General features: G+C 42.0%; 1 protein-coding gene and 1 pseudogene across 9 annotated transcripts in view; both read left to right on the plus strand.

Annotated features, from left to right (window-relative positions):
- The first annotated feature begins 1,721 nt into the window (after positions 1 to 1,721).
- The window catches only part of CD55 (CD55 molecule (Cromer blood group)), a 58,728-nt gene continuing 43,390 nt past the window's right edge, over positions 1,722 to 17,059 (plus strand). For 4 of the 9 annotated variants that reach the window (XR_006961594.1, XR_006961593.1, XM_047076764.1 and 1 more), the window contains exons 1-6: positions 1,738 to 1,879; positions 2,680 to 2,871; positions 4,297 to 4,488; positions 4,855 to 4,954; positions 6,025 to 6,110; positions 11,723 to 11,911. Coding sequence is in view for 7 of the 9 variants with exons in the window: in XM_047076764.1 (XP_046932720.1) it covers positions 1,771 to 1,879; positions 2,680 to 2,871; positions 4,297 to 4,488; positions 4,855 to 4,954; positions 6,025 to 6,110; positions 11,723 to 11,911 (868 nt within the window). In the remaining 2 variants the exon portion in view is untranslated. Of the gene's footprint in view, positions 1,880 to 2,483; positions 2,569 to 2,679; positions 2,872 to 4,296; positions 4,489 to 4,854; positions 4,955 to 6,024; positions 6,111 to 11,722; positions 11,912 to 17,059 lie in introns of those variants that run through there. The other 5 variants (XM_047076769.1, XM_047076768.1, XM_047076770.1 and 2 more) reach the window with 5 other exon arrangements.
- On the plus strand, positions 9,159 to 9,258 carry LOC124510551 (uncharacterized; annotated as a pseudogene).

Below are 17,059 nucleotides of genomic sequence, written 5' to 3' on the forward strand. Positions count from 1 at the left end.
AGCGGGGGAGGGACAGAGAGAAAGGGTGAAAGGGAGAATCCCAATCAGGCTCTGCACTGTCAGGACAGAACCCAACTCCAACTCAGGGCTTGAACTCACAAACCAAGAGATCAAGAGTGGACGCTTAACTGACTAAGCCACCTGGGTGCCCCTAAACTCTAGAATGTTTTAATACTGATAGGTTTCCGTGAAAGCCTACAGGACTTCCTTTCCTGGAATGCCCATACAATTGGTTCTAGCACTGGGTGACACTGGGTTCATCCAGTTCACTACACTAAGCATGAGCCAGAGAAACTGGTATTGTCGAAACTGTTGTTTTCCTTCTTATAAATCTCGTACTAACATAAAAAGAGTGATCAAAAGCATTTAGGAAAGAGTATCATGACAGGATGCCACAAATACCTCCCCACAGCTGGTCCACAGACCAAGGCACATTTCCAAGTCAAGGATTTCACCTAACAAGGTAAGGTATTTGAGGGAATAGGAAAACCTAGGGTAGGCCTCTGCTAACCAGATCCAGGTGAATTACTAAAGGAAAATGTTCTTGGGGTTACTCTCCATGAAGAGGAGTAACCAGCCTTTCCATCAATGTCCTTTCCTGTTTCTGACAGGGACAGTGCTGGCCTGGTGAGGGTGGGAGTCCCGGGGGGATCATTTCTCTGACCACCACCATACAGATTTGTGTTTCTCAAACTGCTGCCCAGTGGAATCACCTGGAATGCTCTAAATCATCCTGCTGCCCCCTTCCGATCCCCAGAGATTCTAATCTAGCTAGTCTGAGGGGCAGTTTGAGCATCTGGAATTTTTAAAAGCTACCCACGTGATTCCAATGTGTAGCTAGTATCGCAAAGCACTGGCATACACGTAAAGTCTTCCAACAAACTTTCCTCTTAAAACCACCACCCTATCATTTCGTTTTCTGGCGTTTGGTTTCTGTTTCGGCATTTTTCTCCCCACCCAACACACACGCACACACACACACACCCGCAGGATGGTGAATTTCTCCCAGCAGTCGGACTGAAATCGTCCCAAAGTGGAATTCATGAGCTGTCCTTGGTAAATGAGAACGCTGGCGAGGAAAGTGATTCCCGCCCAAGCATAGTATGAACAATGGCCACTCCTTGCTGTGCTGCTCGACCTTTCTTGGGCCATTTCCCACTTGCAGTTTTCAGATTAGGGACCGTCCTGGGAGACCACACAACATTTTTTTTTTTTTTTTTCCTATTCTGGTTGGCATTTGACAGACCTCTAGTTGAAGGCACCAGGTCCCTGGGCGGGCACTCTCTCAGCCTCCAAGAGCTACCTCCGAATCCAAGGCACCTTCCTTTCCGCCTCAAGACCGCTTACTTTCCTGGTAACCTAACTGAGATTCCTGGGAAACCAAGCCAACGCCACTCGCTTCTCCTCCGTTCCCCCCAGTTTTTTACTTGAAAGGCAGATATTTACATTTGCAGATGGGAGCTCACCGCAGGCCCCACCCCAGCAAAGAGAAAAAGCGAGCCCCTCTCCCGGCCCCTTATCCGCCTTTCCAAGTCTGGGATCCCTGGGGGCGGGTGACGCGAGAGCCCCCGCCCTCGCCCTCGCCCTGCCAGGCACCTGGTGCAGCAAACTCCCCCACCCGTCTCTTTGCCCCACCCTTGGTGATTCAGAGCGCCAGCCCCGCCCAGGCGCTAATTTAACTCGCCCGGCGGAACCTTCGGGCGCTGCTGCTACTTACTGCTCCTTGCTGGAGCCGCTTGGACTCGCTCCGGGTCCCCGTCCCCGCGCGCCATGGGTCCCGCGCGGCGGAGCGTCCCCGCAGCGCTGCGTTTCCTTGGCGGGCTAAGCGTGCCGCTGCTGCTGCTGCTGCTGCTGCTGCTGTGTCCACCCGCCGCGCAGGGTGAGCGGGGGACCCGGGTGGGGGGGGGGCAGCCCCCCTGGGTGAACCCTTAGTCCGCGTGGGAGGGGCTGGATCCGTCTCCGCGGAGACCGGGAAGTCTGGGGACCCAGGGGAGGTGAGGAATGCGGGCACGGGTAATTGTTCCCGTAATCCTCTACCCTTGAGGCTCAGAGCTCCCACTAGCACGACCCCTTGGGGACAGGGTGAGGATCGCCGCTGCTAAACTGCAAGTTTTGGGGTCTTGCGGTGCCGGCCCCCAGCTCGCGTGGCTTTAGGAGTGAGGCGTGGACGGTTGAGGAAGCGCGGGCTGAGTCTGCGGAGCAGACGAACACGGGGAACCCAAAGGGCAGGGCTCAAAGAGTGAATGCTCAGCCTCCCCTCCCCCCCAAAACATCTCTTTAAGGGTGGGTGGCCAAAGAGTTGACCACTCTCACCTCTTACACAGTTGGGTGCTACACGGGACGCTACAAGTTTGCGCGTCTTCTTTGGGTAGTAACGTCCGGAGGGGGCGTCTGTCTTCATTGTGCGCTTAGCGACTGTATGCGTGTTCTAAACCACTTTACAAACAAAATACTGAAGGGAAGGGGTTCCTTCCTTATTTTAGCACTGAATTAATTGACAAGAATGGCAGCCTAGCAAGTTCCTGGATGGAACTTGGAAGTTCAGCGCTGGATGGAACTGTTACATGTGTATCAAAAGCCCTTGCCGCTTCCCTTACTCCTCTGGGAAAAGGTATGTTGCTGTGAATTGAAAAGTATTAATTCCTTCAGTGCTTTTTTTCTTTCTTTTTTTCTCCCTAGGTGACTGCAGCTTGCCCCCAGAGGTACCTAATGCCCACCCAACTCTGAGTGATCGTGATCTTAAGAGTTTTCCTGAAGGAACCACAGTAACATACAAATGTAATGAAGGCTTTGTAAAAGTCCCTGGCAAGCCAGACTCCGTGATCTGTCTCAGTAACAATCAATGGTCGGAGGTGGCAGCATTTTGTAACCGTAAGCTCTTAATTTTTTTGTATGTAAGTTATGGGAATGGAATGTATCTTGTTAGCTTAATTTTATCCCTCTTCGCAGTGACTGGTAATTGATAGTTTTCAAGCATTATTAAACCCCAGGGTATAGCTGGCACTTTACCCTGCAGCTAATTGACTGTCATTACTTCCCAGAATAGGTCCTGCTTCTTCGTTAACAGGTTTGGGGTTTCTGTTGTTTTTTGTTTGTTTGTTTTGTTTTTTTGTGGGCTTTTTTTTTTGTTTTTGTTGTTGTTTCCCCCTAATGCTGTACCTCCTGAAATAATAGAGAAAATAAACAATAGTTACAACGTAGGAAGTAAATTATATATGTTTGGCAATCACCTTGAGACACGTAACAGAGGTCTGTTTTCTTAAATTTCGTTTTGGAAGGTAGGACTTAGCGAATACCACTCTGTGGTGGTGTTTTAAAAAGTTCTCTGTTTTTACCTCCAAATCTATCATTAGAGGAATAGTCCTGCATTAGCTTTGACATATACAAGTAAACATAAAGGTAAGACTTGGTTCCTAGCTTTGGACAACCTGCAGTAATAGAAGGTACATAAATACAGGACTTGCCACAAGTGTTTTTTGCAACCAGGTGTGAAATCAGCTTTAACTTTTTGTTTTTACGTATCCATGATTTCAGAAGGCAGTGTGTTGAAGTAAGTAGGCCTTTGAGCATGTATCAAGTTTTAGAGTTTATAACCCTTCTACATATATTGAGTTGGGTGGGGACTCTTCCCCCCATTTTACAGCTGGAAAACAGTCCCCCAGAAGTGAGATAACTTCTTGAGATCAGCAGTTCTTATGCACGAGAGCCAGTGTCCGAACTTGAGCCTTTGGACTAGACATCTAATGTCCCTTCCACGATCCCATGCTTCTCCAAATTCACAATTGCCCAGACATTTACAGTTAATACTTTTATGTACATTATTGGCCCATCTGATCCTTGGCCTCCTGGGTTGTTAGGATTAAATGAGTTTTTACATGTATAAGACATTTAGAAGTATTCAACAAATATTAGCTATTACTGTCCCTGGTATTGTCATTGTCCAGGACATTAGCCCAGGAGTCTGGAAATACTGGTTTTCATCTGATCTCCTCCCCATCCTCCATAGGGCAAATAAGCGTCAGTGCCAGAACTGTGCCAGCAGTTTAAATGGGTTCTACTTCTTGCATTGTGGGCATAGTGACATCTACATACCCAATTTACTTCATAAGCATACGTGTGAATATGCTCGATGTGCTGTAAATGTCATAGTCATATTAATATGGTCAAATACCAAATATGTACAAAGAAGTACAGAAAAAGGCGTGATGTAAAGGATCAAATAATTCTGGATAATTAAATATAGATTATAAAACAAACTGATGTTACCTATGTTGTTGCTTTTGTTCATACTTTCAGGTAGCTGCGATGTTCCACCCAGGCTACGTTTTGCATCCCTCAAGAGGTCTTTTAGCAAACAGAATTATTTCCCCGAGGGTTTCGTTGTGGAATACGATTGCCGTCCGGGCTACAGAAGGAACCAAACTCTCTCAGACAAACTAACTTGCCTTCAGAATTTTACGTGGTCCACACCAGATGAATTTTGTAAAAGTGAGTATAATTTTACAGAGTATTCTCAATCACACGGTATTTGAGGAAATAGTATTTCTTCCTTCATTCATGCCAGAAGTCTACGTGTGCCTGTCATTATTTAGAATTTCTGAAAAGAACCATTAATTTTATTTTAAATTAGGCAAACTAAATACTCGTGAGATAGGAATATTAATTAACTCACACATTTCACATTTAATTAGTTTAAGGCCACCTCAGATGTAATGAGTGTATATTCTAAATATGTTATTTGAAACTTACCATATGAAAGCAGGGTATGAAACGTCTATGGATAAGAAGTGACAATGCATTTGCATAGATGTGCCTGATAATCTAATGAAAAAATAAATTTGTGCTCTCTTCTAGAAAAATCCTGTCCTACTCCTGGAGATATAACACATGGTCATGTCAGTATAACAACTGACATATCATATGGTGCATCTATTTTCTTCTCGTGTGACACAGGGTACGTCTGGGCATAGTTTGTATTTATATTTAATTAGTGTGAAAACAGGATGGAAGGTGTAAGTGTTTACATTTGTGGTCAGTGTTTTCAAGCTAGTCTCCATAAAACGAGTCCTCTGCTCAAAGATCTTTTATCATGAGCTCATCACAGTTACGTGTAATAAAATGGGGCAAGAAAAGACAATTTCTTGTAACATCAAATTCCCTCAATTGCTAGATTTCAGTACGTCTATGATTCACTAGAACGTTTTAAATGTGATTGGCGAAGGAAGAAAAACATGTTTGCACTTGCAGAAATTAAGTCCTTCAATGGTTCAAATGAAACCAGTCCTTAATTTGCCTAAATTTACCATATTTTCTTCTATATGCAAATGGCCTGTTAGAAAGTATGGTGTGTTAAAGACATTTATTCCTAGTGTGGAAATACCATTCTGCCCTGAGGTCTTTTCTAAGTCCCATATGTACGGAAGAGGAACTCATTCATTGAGTATCATCAGTGTCTCAGACACTTCTGGAAACTTTATGTTCATTTTCTCATTGAATATCTGCACATTGAATTATGATATTTTACTCCGTGTGTGTGTGTGTGTGTGTGTGTGTCCCCCTGCTCTTTAGAAAATAAAAATACCAGCATCACTTGTCTCCTGTACGAAACAGAGACGTTTGGATCATTAATATGATTAATATCAAATCTGGGGAGTACTTTGAACCCTTAAAATATGTTCTGTTATTCTGTGAACGCCTTATTGATCGTTTAGCATTCAGAAATATAAAATATCCAAACATCTGTATCACTGTAAAATGTTTCAAAACACTTTCATGTTTTCTCACACGGACTCCACCCAAATCAAAAATGTTTTGCCTGTCTCCTACCTTTTTTTCGTTTGGATATCACCTTTTTAAAAGTAAATTTTTCTTTTCCTTTACACTCCCATGTAAACCTTGATCAGCTATTGTCTCGTCTCCATCTACGGGGATAGTAAATATTTTAAGGTGATAATTCTGGAGAATTTAAACGAAGTCAAACACGTGTGGATGAGACCTAACTTTTCTCTCCATTCATTGTTTTAGGTATAGGCTAGTAGGTTCAGCTTCTAGTTACTGTTCCCTTGCAGACCAGGCTGTGGAGTGGAGTGACCCATTGCCAAAATGCGAAGGTAAGACTGAAAAAAACCTAAGTGCTCTGGTGGTAAGGCTGAATAATCAGTGGTAAATTACGCTCTTATTTCTTTTTTAAGTTTGTTTATTTATTTTTGAGAGAGACGAAGACAGCGCAAGTGGTGGGGGTGGGGTGGGCAGAGGGAGAGGGAGAATCCCAAGCAGCTCTGTGTTGTCAGCGCAGAGTTGGATGCAGGGCTTGAACTCATGAAACTGGAAGATCATGACCTGAGCCGAAACCAAGAGTCGGTGCTTAACTGACTAAGCCACCCAGGCGCACCTGCGTTACTTTCTCTCATTAAGAATTATCCACAGTGTATATTTGTAGTACCCTTACTTTCCAATGTAGGAATGTCTTAGCAACTTTATCAGTAATGTTTCTTACTTTATTAGTTATGGAGATAAAGGATTAAAACCCAACAAACTCCAAAACAAACACACACACACACACACACACACACACACACAAACACACAAGCCAACAAACTGAGATATGTATTGTGCTCAGTCGTACATTATCCTACCTTTCCTTCTAACAATCAAGCAAAATAGATACAGAGTTTTTCTTCCCCCACAATTTTTAATTTTATGGATTAAAATACTTTTTATCAGAGAATCTATATGATCTGACCCTACATCCCAACATAAGTGGCAAGAGAAGGCATTTAACCCAGACTTCTGGATTCAAATCCATTATTTTTCTAAAACCCAGTGTTGCCTATCTGCCTCTTGTGGGATTATGAGCTGAGCTAATTATCAATAAATGTTTTCAAGTGTGATTTATTTTTCATCATTAGAGAAATAAGGTTATACAATATAGAAGAAATATGATTTCTGCACTTGAGCAGATCTTATCTGCTAAAAGGGAGGTAGGGCATAGAAATAATATCATAAATACATGTATCAAGCCAAATTTATATCCACTCTAGACATAGGTCTCCTGAAAATTGAGAGGGGTAAAATCCATGGAACATATTTCTTTTTTCTTCTTAAGAAAAAATGTAGCATTTAAAAATGTAGACTTGAGGGGTACCCGAGTGGGTGCAGTTGGCTGAGTTCTGGCTCTTGACTTTGGCTCAGGTCATGATCTCACGGTTCGTGAGACTGAGCCCCACATCGGGCTGCATGCTAACAGTGCACAGCCTGCTTGGGATTCTCTCTCTGCCTCTCTCTCTGCCTTTCTCTCTGTCTCTGTCTCTGTCTCTGTCTCATTCTCTCTCTCTCTTTCAAAAATAAATAAACATTTCTTAAAAACTTTTAAAATGTAGGCTTTATTTCTCCCATCTTTGCTAAAATCATTGCTAAGTTCAAGTTTTTGGTGTTATTAGGAGCAGGAAACTAGAATAGACTTAGCGTAATTTGTCCAGCGCGTATTGATGGGCACACTGTAGGAGGCAATGTGTGGGGTCAGTTGATATGAAGACAAATAAATTGCCAGCCAAGAGCTTACAGGAGTAAGCTGATCACACCCACACCCTCCTTGCGCTCACTCCACCCTCCTCTCTCTGCTACGTCTTTGTCTCGTTGTTATTACTTCGAAAATTTTAGCATTACTGCCCCCACCATCTTTCCCATTTCTACCATCCAGCAGGGGATGTTGTACATGATACTAGAGTAAGTTTGGACGGCAAAGAGGAACCAGACTGTATTTTTTTCCTGACACAGACAACTTGTCCAGGAGTCTGGACAAGCAGTCTCCCGGTCTGAGGCTGCGATCTTCACAAGCAACTGCTGTCAGGAACTTCACAGACATGTGGACACCAAGCACATAACCCAGCACAGTAGAGCTTCTGCACTGCAAACACACTTTCTCTTCACGTTTGGCCGGGGCTGGGCCACAGTCCTACTCCCTGTCTGGTAACTTGAACTCCATTTTCCTCTTTGACTGGGGTTCCTGTTTTCCTCTTTGATTGTTCTATCCATTTCGCAGTTCAGCGACCACAGACACCTGTGTCTTGCAAAAAAGGAGCCCTTTTTCCTAAAAAAAAAAAACCTGTGCCTTCAGCTATCCCTATAAAGCCCAGTTCTTTTAGGCTCTGATTCTGATTTTCCATGTGACTTAATTTTTCTGTTTGGACAATGCCAAAGGATGAAGTGGAAAATACACATTCTTAAACAGTGAGCTGCCTCACCTTAAGTACACAACCGTGGCCTCTGGACACACCAGAGTGCTTTAATGTCAGCGTGTAGATTGAGGAAGGAAAGAAAAGGTTAAGGTCAAGATGTGTCCTTGTTATACATCAAACTTCGGTAGTGCTTGGTCCTTTCTGAATGAAGCTTCAATGTCAGAAGGATCTGTTTTCTTATCTTTCTCCCAATGTTTTCTTTTCTTTTTAAAAAAAAATTTTTTTTTATTGTTTATTTCTGAGAGCGAGAGAGAGAGAGAGACAGAGTGTGAGCAGGGGAGGTGCAGAGAGAGAGAGGGAGACACAGAATCCAAAGCAGGCTCCAGGCTCTGAGCTAACAGCTCAGAGCCCGACGTGGGACTCAAACCCAAGGACCGCAAGACCATGACCTGAGCAGAAGTTGGACGCTCAACCGATTGAGCCACCCGGGTGCCCTTCCCAATGTTTCCTTTTTTCAGAAGTACCTTTAGTGAACTGCTATCCCCTGCAATCCTGGAATATATCTGTATAATATCTGCCATCCAAGACCCATCCCATTATCTTCACCTCCCACTTCTAATCACTAAATCGTTTTGCTTTATCTCCTTAATATACTTCCAAACCTGTGTCTTATCCTCCATCTGTATGACTTCTGTGTGGTTGATTATCCTTCATCTGGACTCTTGCAGTAAGGGCCACTCCTAACATTTTCAAGGGCCCAGAGCAAATCTAAATGGAGGTTCGTGACCTAAGACCCAATCTGTCTCAAATAGGTATCCCCTTCTGTCGCTGTGAGAAGTCTCTGATGCCTGTCAATGGACCACTCGGCCCACACACCCAAGCCATGCGCCCTGTGACCTTTTTTTCCCACTCCACTGAACTTTGGGCTGCAGATGTACATATCGACAGTATAGACCATTCTCAACAATCGGGACCATGTGATTGCTTCCACAGCATATATACTAAAATTGGGACGATACAGAGATTAACGTGGCCCTTGCTCAAGGATGGCACACAAATTTGTGAAGTGTTCCATATTAAAAAAAAAAAAAAGTAGAATACAGACCAGGAGAAGGGACCTTTCAGGCCCTGCAAAGGGTGCTGGCACAGGGAATTCTGGGCCAGTTCCTAGAGCATGATTTACAGCGGGAGTGGAGGGGGAGCTCGCAGTGAGCACGCCTTCGTGCCCTGCAGATATCCCACCCGGTAAGGAGAGGCACAGTCAGAGGAGGGCCACAGCGTGGCATTTTAAATTGTGGCATTTTAAAGTGTGGGAGCCAGGGGCGTCTGGGTGGCTCACTTGGTTCAGCATCCAACTTCAGCTCAGGTCATGATCTCGTGGTTCGTGAGTTTGAGCCCCACATCTGTGCTGATGGTGCAGGGCCTGCTTGGGAGTCTCTCTGTCTCTCTCTCTGCCCCTCCCCACCCCATCTATCTCAAAATAAATAAAACTTAAAAAGAAAATAAAGTGTGGGAGCTAGGGCAAGAGTCCCCACTTGCCTGAGCTCAAAAGTGACACTGTTCGCAATGGCCCCATCCTCTATTCTTGTAATATTTCGTCCACACGCTACCCAGAGTGATGCATCTGAAACACAAATGTGTCTCATCTCTTCCTTCTTAAAGCTGATCCTTGTCTCCTCGTCACTTACAACGTCCAGACTCCTTGGTGAAGCATACAAGGCTAGCCGTGGCCTTCCTACTTCGTGCTTATGTCTTGCCCTCATACTTCACGCTGTACCCACGCTCACTGCCCTCCCGCTTTCCTTCTGTGACTGCCTCTGCCTGGAGTGTCCTTTGGCCCCTTCAATCGCAGGACTTCTCTTTTTTTTCTTATTGAGGGTTTGCTTTGATAGTCCTTCTAGAAGTTTCTCCTGACCTTCCAGCTGGTTAACTGTCCTTCTTCTCTCTTTCCACACCACGGAACACACTTCTGCCGAAAGTCTCCCTATCCTGTGTTAAAATTAAAATCTTTTGTATTTAATTAAAGGTCAAATTAAAATCTTTTTTGTCACTCTGCTTGAAGACCCAGGACTTAATATCTTCTTTAGTTTTGCAATTCTGTTTCTAGAACAATGCCTGGTATGCATTAGGCACTCGGAAAATATCTGAACTGTACCGATGGTGATATGTGTTGTTATCAGACACCCAAGCCCAGAGCAAAGCAGACTAACTTGTTTTTGCTCCTTGCTTTGATTGATGGCCTAAAAGTAATTTATAAATTTTCTAGTATTCTCTGGTTACTTAAGGCCGCTCGATGTATACAGGTGATCACATTGCTTTCCTGATTCAAGGGAAAAAAATAACAAACAATGTCATGGCTCTAGAGAATGTGGAACCATTGCATTGTTTTTTTAATCAGGGTAACTTCTAGAGAAAGGTCTGTTTTTATAGTATAACCAGAGAGACTCTGCTTGTATTTGTTTGACATATTCCGCTGCTCAATAAATTTACGTGAAGTAAAAGGCTGTGAGTCAATACATGCTTAAAAAAATTTATCCTAAAGGTTAAAATGTGATCCTGACATTTAAGGTATTTTGCTCTGTCAAAATGATCTATTCGTATTTCCCAAGTCTGCCACTTAACTTCTTTATTTTTTTTAAGGTTGATTCATTTTTCAGAGACAGACAGAGCGTGAGTGGGAGAGGGGCAAAGAGAGAGGGAGACACAGAATCTGAAACAGGTTCCAGGCTCTGAGCTGTCAACACAGAGCCCGACACGGGGCTCAAACTCACAGACCATGAGATCATGACCTGAGCTGAAGTCTCAAAAGCTCAAACGACTGAGCCACCCAGGCACCCCGCCACTTGACTTCTAAGCTCCTTTCATTTAGCATCATTTTCCCCTGGAATAAAGAGCAATGCCCTCTTCTCTGCTGTCTTTGCAGAAGGGTACATCTCAGTATTAAATTCAAGTTCCATATCCTCCTTAAAATCTCTGTCCTGCTTTTACTTCTGAACTCGGGCAGTATTTACTTTTTTCTAGCACAATTTGATCTGGAATATGTGCAGACTTTATTGTAATTTTTGCTTTACATATATGTTCTAAATCTTCTTTCTTTTTTTATTTTTAATATATTTTGAGAGAGAGAGCAAGCAGGGAAGGGGTTTTAGACAAGGGAAGAGAGAGAGAGAGAATCCCAAACAGGCTCCATGCTGTCAGAGCAGAGCCTGATGCAGAGCGAGATCCCACAGACTGTGAGATCATGACCTGAGCCAAGATCAGGAGTCAGATGCTTAAATGCCTAAGCCAACCAGGCACCCCTGTTCTAAATCTTATTTCTATACATTGGTCTCAAAGTTAGCATTCATGTTTTACAACATTTGCATCCAAAGCTCCAAATATATTCTCGTTACTTAATATGTATTTATAAGCATCCCTTGTTGATAATGCTGAATTTAGAGAAATGTTAGATTTTTAATTCTTTAAAATAATTTAACATATCTTAGTCTTATGTAAAAATACCTTGGCAGTTTTATTAATTTAAAATATGTTGGAATTTTTTAAAGAAATTGTTTGTCCAGAACCACAAGAAATTAGCAACGGAATCATTCAAAATCCACGGAAAACCTATGTGTATCAACAGTCTGTAAAATATCAGTGTAATCAAGGCTTTACCCTGATCGGAGAGAACTCTATTTATTGTACTGTCAAAGATGACCAAGGAGCATGGAGTGGCCTGCCCCCTGAATGCAAAGGTAATCAGTTTGCATAGTTATGTTTTTGTTTTATTTTTACCTTTAGGACTATATGTGGGCTACAGAGATTCCATGAACCCCCTGAGAAATGAATGTACGATGTTGTACGTGGGCATATCTGCATTTTTCTGGGGGACACAGTTTTTTATCAGATCCTCAGAAGAGTCTATGGGTTCCAAGAAAGAAAGAACCACTGATATGGAGAACATATGATAATGTATAAATAAATACATACATATACACACACAGCATATACAAATACACACGCGTGCACACACACACACACACACACACACACACACCGTAATGTCTCATGCTATAGTGAATTAGCTTAAGTTTGCTACTTCTTACCATATTACTTTCAATGAGTTAATATTAATACAAAGGTCCGTAGGGTGGCTTATTTTATTCAGTTAGGAGGGAAAGTTAGATAGTTAGACTATCTAGGATCTAGATAGTAGTTCCAGTAGGCGGTATTTGTTTTAGCAGTGTCATGTTTGAATGCTGATATAACTCAAGCAAATGCTTTTATAATTATACTTGGAATTGCATTGGCATGGATTTTTAAATATCAGTGTTTGTGAAAAGTAGGTTTGTGTTATAAATGGTGTACATTAACAGAGCAGTGAAACCATGCAGACTAGTATAAAATGAGAAGTAAACCCTCAGAAGTGACCGCTGTTCACAAATTTTCATGTTCGATTCTAGAAAATAAACATACATACGCATATTTTTTTACAACATTTATTTTTTTAATCATAGCTGTTGTATGGATGTATCATTTATTTAACCTGTTGAGGGGAATTTAGTTTTTGATTCTAGTTTGCTTTGTAAATTATTATGACAAAAGATGCTGCAAGGAATATTACACATCTGGAATTGCACGTGTGGGCAAGTACATTTTGTACAATAAATTCCTTGCAGTGTAATTACTGAAGCAAAGGTATACGCATTTGAACTTTTGATAGATGTTATCAACACTGTTTCCAAAGAAAATGTAGCAATTTACTCTCCTACCCATATTGCATCATTGTGCTGGTTCTCTGCACAGTTAATGAGCATGGTTATTATGATGTGGAGATGAGACAATATAAGCAGTGAACATTTCATTTTATTGTTTGAGTTAATTTAATTATGGGTGAGGTTTGATATGTGGTTTTTTTCCCCCTTAATCTATTTGACACATGTCATGGTTACTTTACCCTGCTTTATTAAATCATCAGTTAGTTAGAGCTTACAACTCTAGGATAGTGCCCAAGTAGGCCATGGTAGGCTAATGTTTCTATTACCATAACTGCCAAATCTGGATCCATTTTTTTAAGTCATATTTTTTAAATTCATTTTATTTATTTATTTATTTATTTTTAATTTTTTTTTTTAATGTTTATTTATTTTTGAGACAGAGAGAGACAGAGCATGAACGGGGGAGGGGCCGAGAGAGAGGGAGACACAGAATCGGAAGCAGGCTCCAGGCTCCGAGCCATCAGCCCAGAGCCCGACGCGGGGCTCGAACTCACGGACCGTGAGATCGTGACCTGAGCTGAAGTCGGACGCTCAACCGACTGAGCCACCCAGGCACCCCCATTTTTATTTTTTGAGAGAGGGAGAGAGAAAGAGAGCAGGGGAGGGGCAGAAAGAGAGAGAGGAGGAGAGAGAATCCCAAGCAGGCTCCACACCAAGAGCACAGAGCCTGATGCGGGGCTCGAACTCATGAACTGTGAGATCATGACCTGAGCTGAAATTCGAGAGATGGCCACTTAACCGATTGAGCCACCTAGAGGCCCCCTTTTAAGTCATATTTTTAAAGGCATAAGATACAAGTCCTGGGAACAAGGAGGACTGCATGAACTCGAATTCCTGGGGGTGGCGAGTGAAGGCAAGATGTTCTGAGGTACACCTGGGCTGGGGATTCGTCGCAACTCACATAAAAAAAACCACTGCCAGGAAAGAGAGAAGTGGGCAAAGCTTTTATTTATGTATTTTTAAATTATTTTTTAATGTCTACTTATTTTTGAGAGAGAGAGAGAGAGACCAAGCATGAGCAGGGAAAGGGCAAAGAGAGAGGGAGGCACAGAATCCGAAGCAGGCTCCGGGCTCTGAGTTGTCAGCCCAGCGTGGCTTGAACCTACAAACCACGAGATCATGACCTGAGCCCAAGTTGAACGCTTAACCGACTGAGCTACGCAGGTGCCCCAAGAAATGGGCAAAGCTTTTAATGGTTCTGGTGGATTAGGAAAATACATGGAAAATTGAGGTCCTCACATGCAGTGCTGGTTTCTCCAAAAGGTCATTTGCTGATTTCTGGGCTGCAGGGGAGACTGGGGTGTTAGACCCAGAGCTTCCAAAGTACAAAATGAAATTCCTCAGATCTTCATGGTATTTGAGCAATGAATACCTGTCTGAGGAAGAAGCTTGGATCAAGCACACAGCCAGTCTCCCCCTTAAGATATTTGTGACCATTTTGAAGCTGTGTGGGGAAGGAGGCTGGATTGTTGGGCTGGGGACTCTGAAGGACAGACCTGGGATCCCCCACAGTTTCCCAACGATGAGGAAACAAAGATCTTCCAGGTTGTCCAGGAAAAGCCCACAGGGGCCATCCCCAAGGATCGGAGGCATTGGTAGAATAGACTGAGCCTTACTGAGGCTGAGACCCATCTCAGTTCCTCATGGGCTGAGGAGGTGATCACCTCCATTACCAGTCTGCCTATCAGAAAAGGGGACCTGTCTTTGGAAGATCATAGCTTCTGAATGTTTTAGATACAAATATCTATAATACAATAAACAAGTTATTAGGCATGGTGAGAAGCAAGAAATTATAACCAAACCGGGGAGAAGTAAATCCAGATAAAGGAGATCTAGATAATTGAGTTAGCAGGCAAGGACTTTAAAATAAGTGACTAATATGTTTAAGGTATTAAAGGAAAAGATAAATAGAGAATTTCAACAAAGAACTGGAATCTGTAAAAATGGAGTAGACTTTCTACAGCTGAAAAATACAAAATCCGAAATGAAGAGCATGATAGATAGGTTTCACAGTGATTTGGACACAGCAGGAAACAGTGTTAGGAACAGGAAGGAAGATTCATTAATAATGCCCAGAAGCACAAAGAGGGGGGAAAATGTAAAATAAAGATACAACTTTAGGAGATATTTGACATGTGAAACTGTTCTAACCTATGTTAGCTAAGGAGGAGAGACAGAGAAGGAGATAAATAGGAATAGAAATATTCAGAGAAATGACACGCTGTTCCAAAACTGATGAAATACACCAACATATTGCAAAAGTTCTCCGGACTCTAAACAGAATATAAATAAAACCATTTCCAGGCATCTCATAGCAAAAATTTTGGAAACTTAAAATAATGATAAAAGTACCAAGAGACAAAGAGACACATTATCTTCAAAGGAGCGACAACTGATCACGGACTTCTCGACAAAAATTATGGAAACCAAAGACAACAAGAAGAAATCCTTCAAGTAAAGGAGAACTGCTCACCGTGGGCTCTTTCCCTGGTGAATACATCCTTTAAGACTGAAAGCAAAACGGATATGTTCTCCTATGAAAACCAAGGGAACTTGTCTCCAGCAGACCAGACCTGCACCGAATGACACAGTAAAACTAGTCCTTCAAGCAGAATGAAAATAATCCCAAGTAAAACAGGAAAATGCAAAAGGAAATGAAGAACGCTACCAAGATTATATACACGACCATGGACTCTACAAAACAGTGAACGTAGTGCCTCCTGGGATGTGACTTCTATGTCAAATACAAATGTGTAATAGCAAGTGAGCAAAAGACAGAAGGAGGTAAATTGAATTCAAATGTTACAAGGTTCTGGCAATACTAAAAAGTGGTAAAGATGTTAATTTGCATAATTGACCTCTAGTCTAATGCATGCCATGCTCTCTGGGGCCGTCATGAAAATAATAGTGACAGAATGTAGAAATCATAAGCTAATAAGGGAATGTTAATGAATAGTTCGTCCAAAAAGAAACAAGAGAGGAAGAGAAACATAAAATGATGGGTGGAATGGCAAACTAAGAGTCAGGTGTTTGATATAAACCCAACTGTATCAGTAATTATACTAAGTGTAATTTGAGTAAGATTGCCAGACTGGATTTAAAAAACAAAAAACAAAAAACTATCTGCTTTACAAGAGACCCAATTTAATGATAAGAACACTGAATGGTCAGACGTAAAAGATGGAAAAATATACTTTGCAAAAAATTACCAAAAATAAATAAATAAATAAAAACAGCTCATGCAATTCTATTAGTATTAAGGCATACGTAAGGTAAGAGAGTACATAATGACAAAGGGGTCAGTTCAACAGGAATCTATCACAATCTACGATCTATGAACACTTGAAAAAAAGCTTCAATCCACACATTGTTAAAAATGGACAGAAAGAAAAATAGACAAATCCATGATTATAGTTTGAGAATTCTACATATCTGTTTCAATAGCTGATAGAACAAGCAACCAAAAGGAATATAGAAGCAACAGGTAAACTTTAAAAAACTGATATATTTTCATATAAGCGTATTTCATTCAGTGCTCTTAAGAGCACGGAACCCTGAAAAACTTTTTTTTTCAAGGGTGCATGGAACATTGACCGTATTCTGGGCTCTAAATCACAGTATATCTCAGCAGACTGAAATAATTCGGAGCGCGCTTTCTGATGGCGAGGGAATTAAACTAGACACCAAATAACAAAGAGGTAACCGGAGAAGCACTTTCTAGGAAACTTAAGCTCCACTAGCACCTAAGCCCCCTGGGTCAAAAATGAGAACTAACATGGTGGAACAAAGGATAAATTTTACATGTGAGCATCTTAGAGGAAAAACCCATGTAAAAGCTTTACTTACACTAAGAGCACCGTCTATCATTTTTTGAGTGCCTAAGTACTGTGCCACTGGCTAGGTATTTGATGTGCCTTATCCTTTTTCCAGTGTCATTTGAGGTAGATACAGGAAGCAGAAGTAAAGGACACACAACTTGTGAGTGCATGTTGCAAAACGTCTGTTGGTGGAACTGGCACTATGCTAAAATGTGTTGCTTCAGGGACAAGAACTGTGGGGAATAACTTACCTCAATTATACCTCTCCTTCCTTACAATAATGTCATAAAATCTGCTTTGTTTTTAT

The sequence above is a fragment of the Lynx rufus genome, unplaced genomic scaffold (genome assembly GCF_022079265.1).
Source record: "Lynx rufus isolate CCGP_SWC_20201006 ecotype Redwood Valley unplaced genomic scaffold, mLynRuf1.p SCAF_15, whole genome shotgun sequence".
NCBI classification, from domain to species: domain Eukaryota; kingdom Metazoa; phylum Chordata; class Mammalia; order Carnivora; family Felidae; genus Lynx; species Lynx rufus.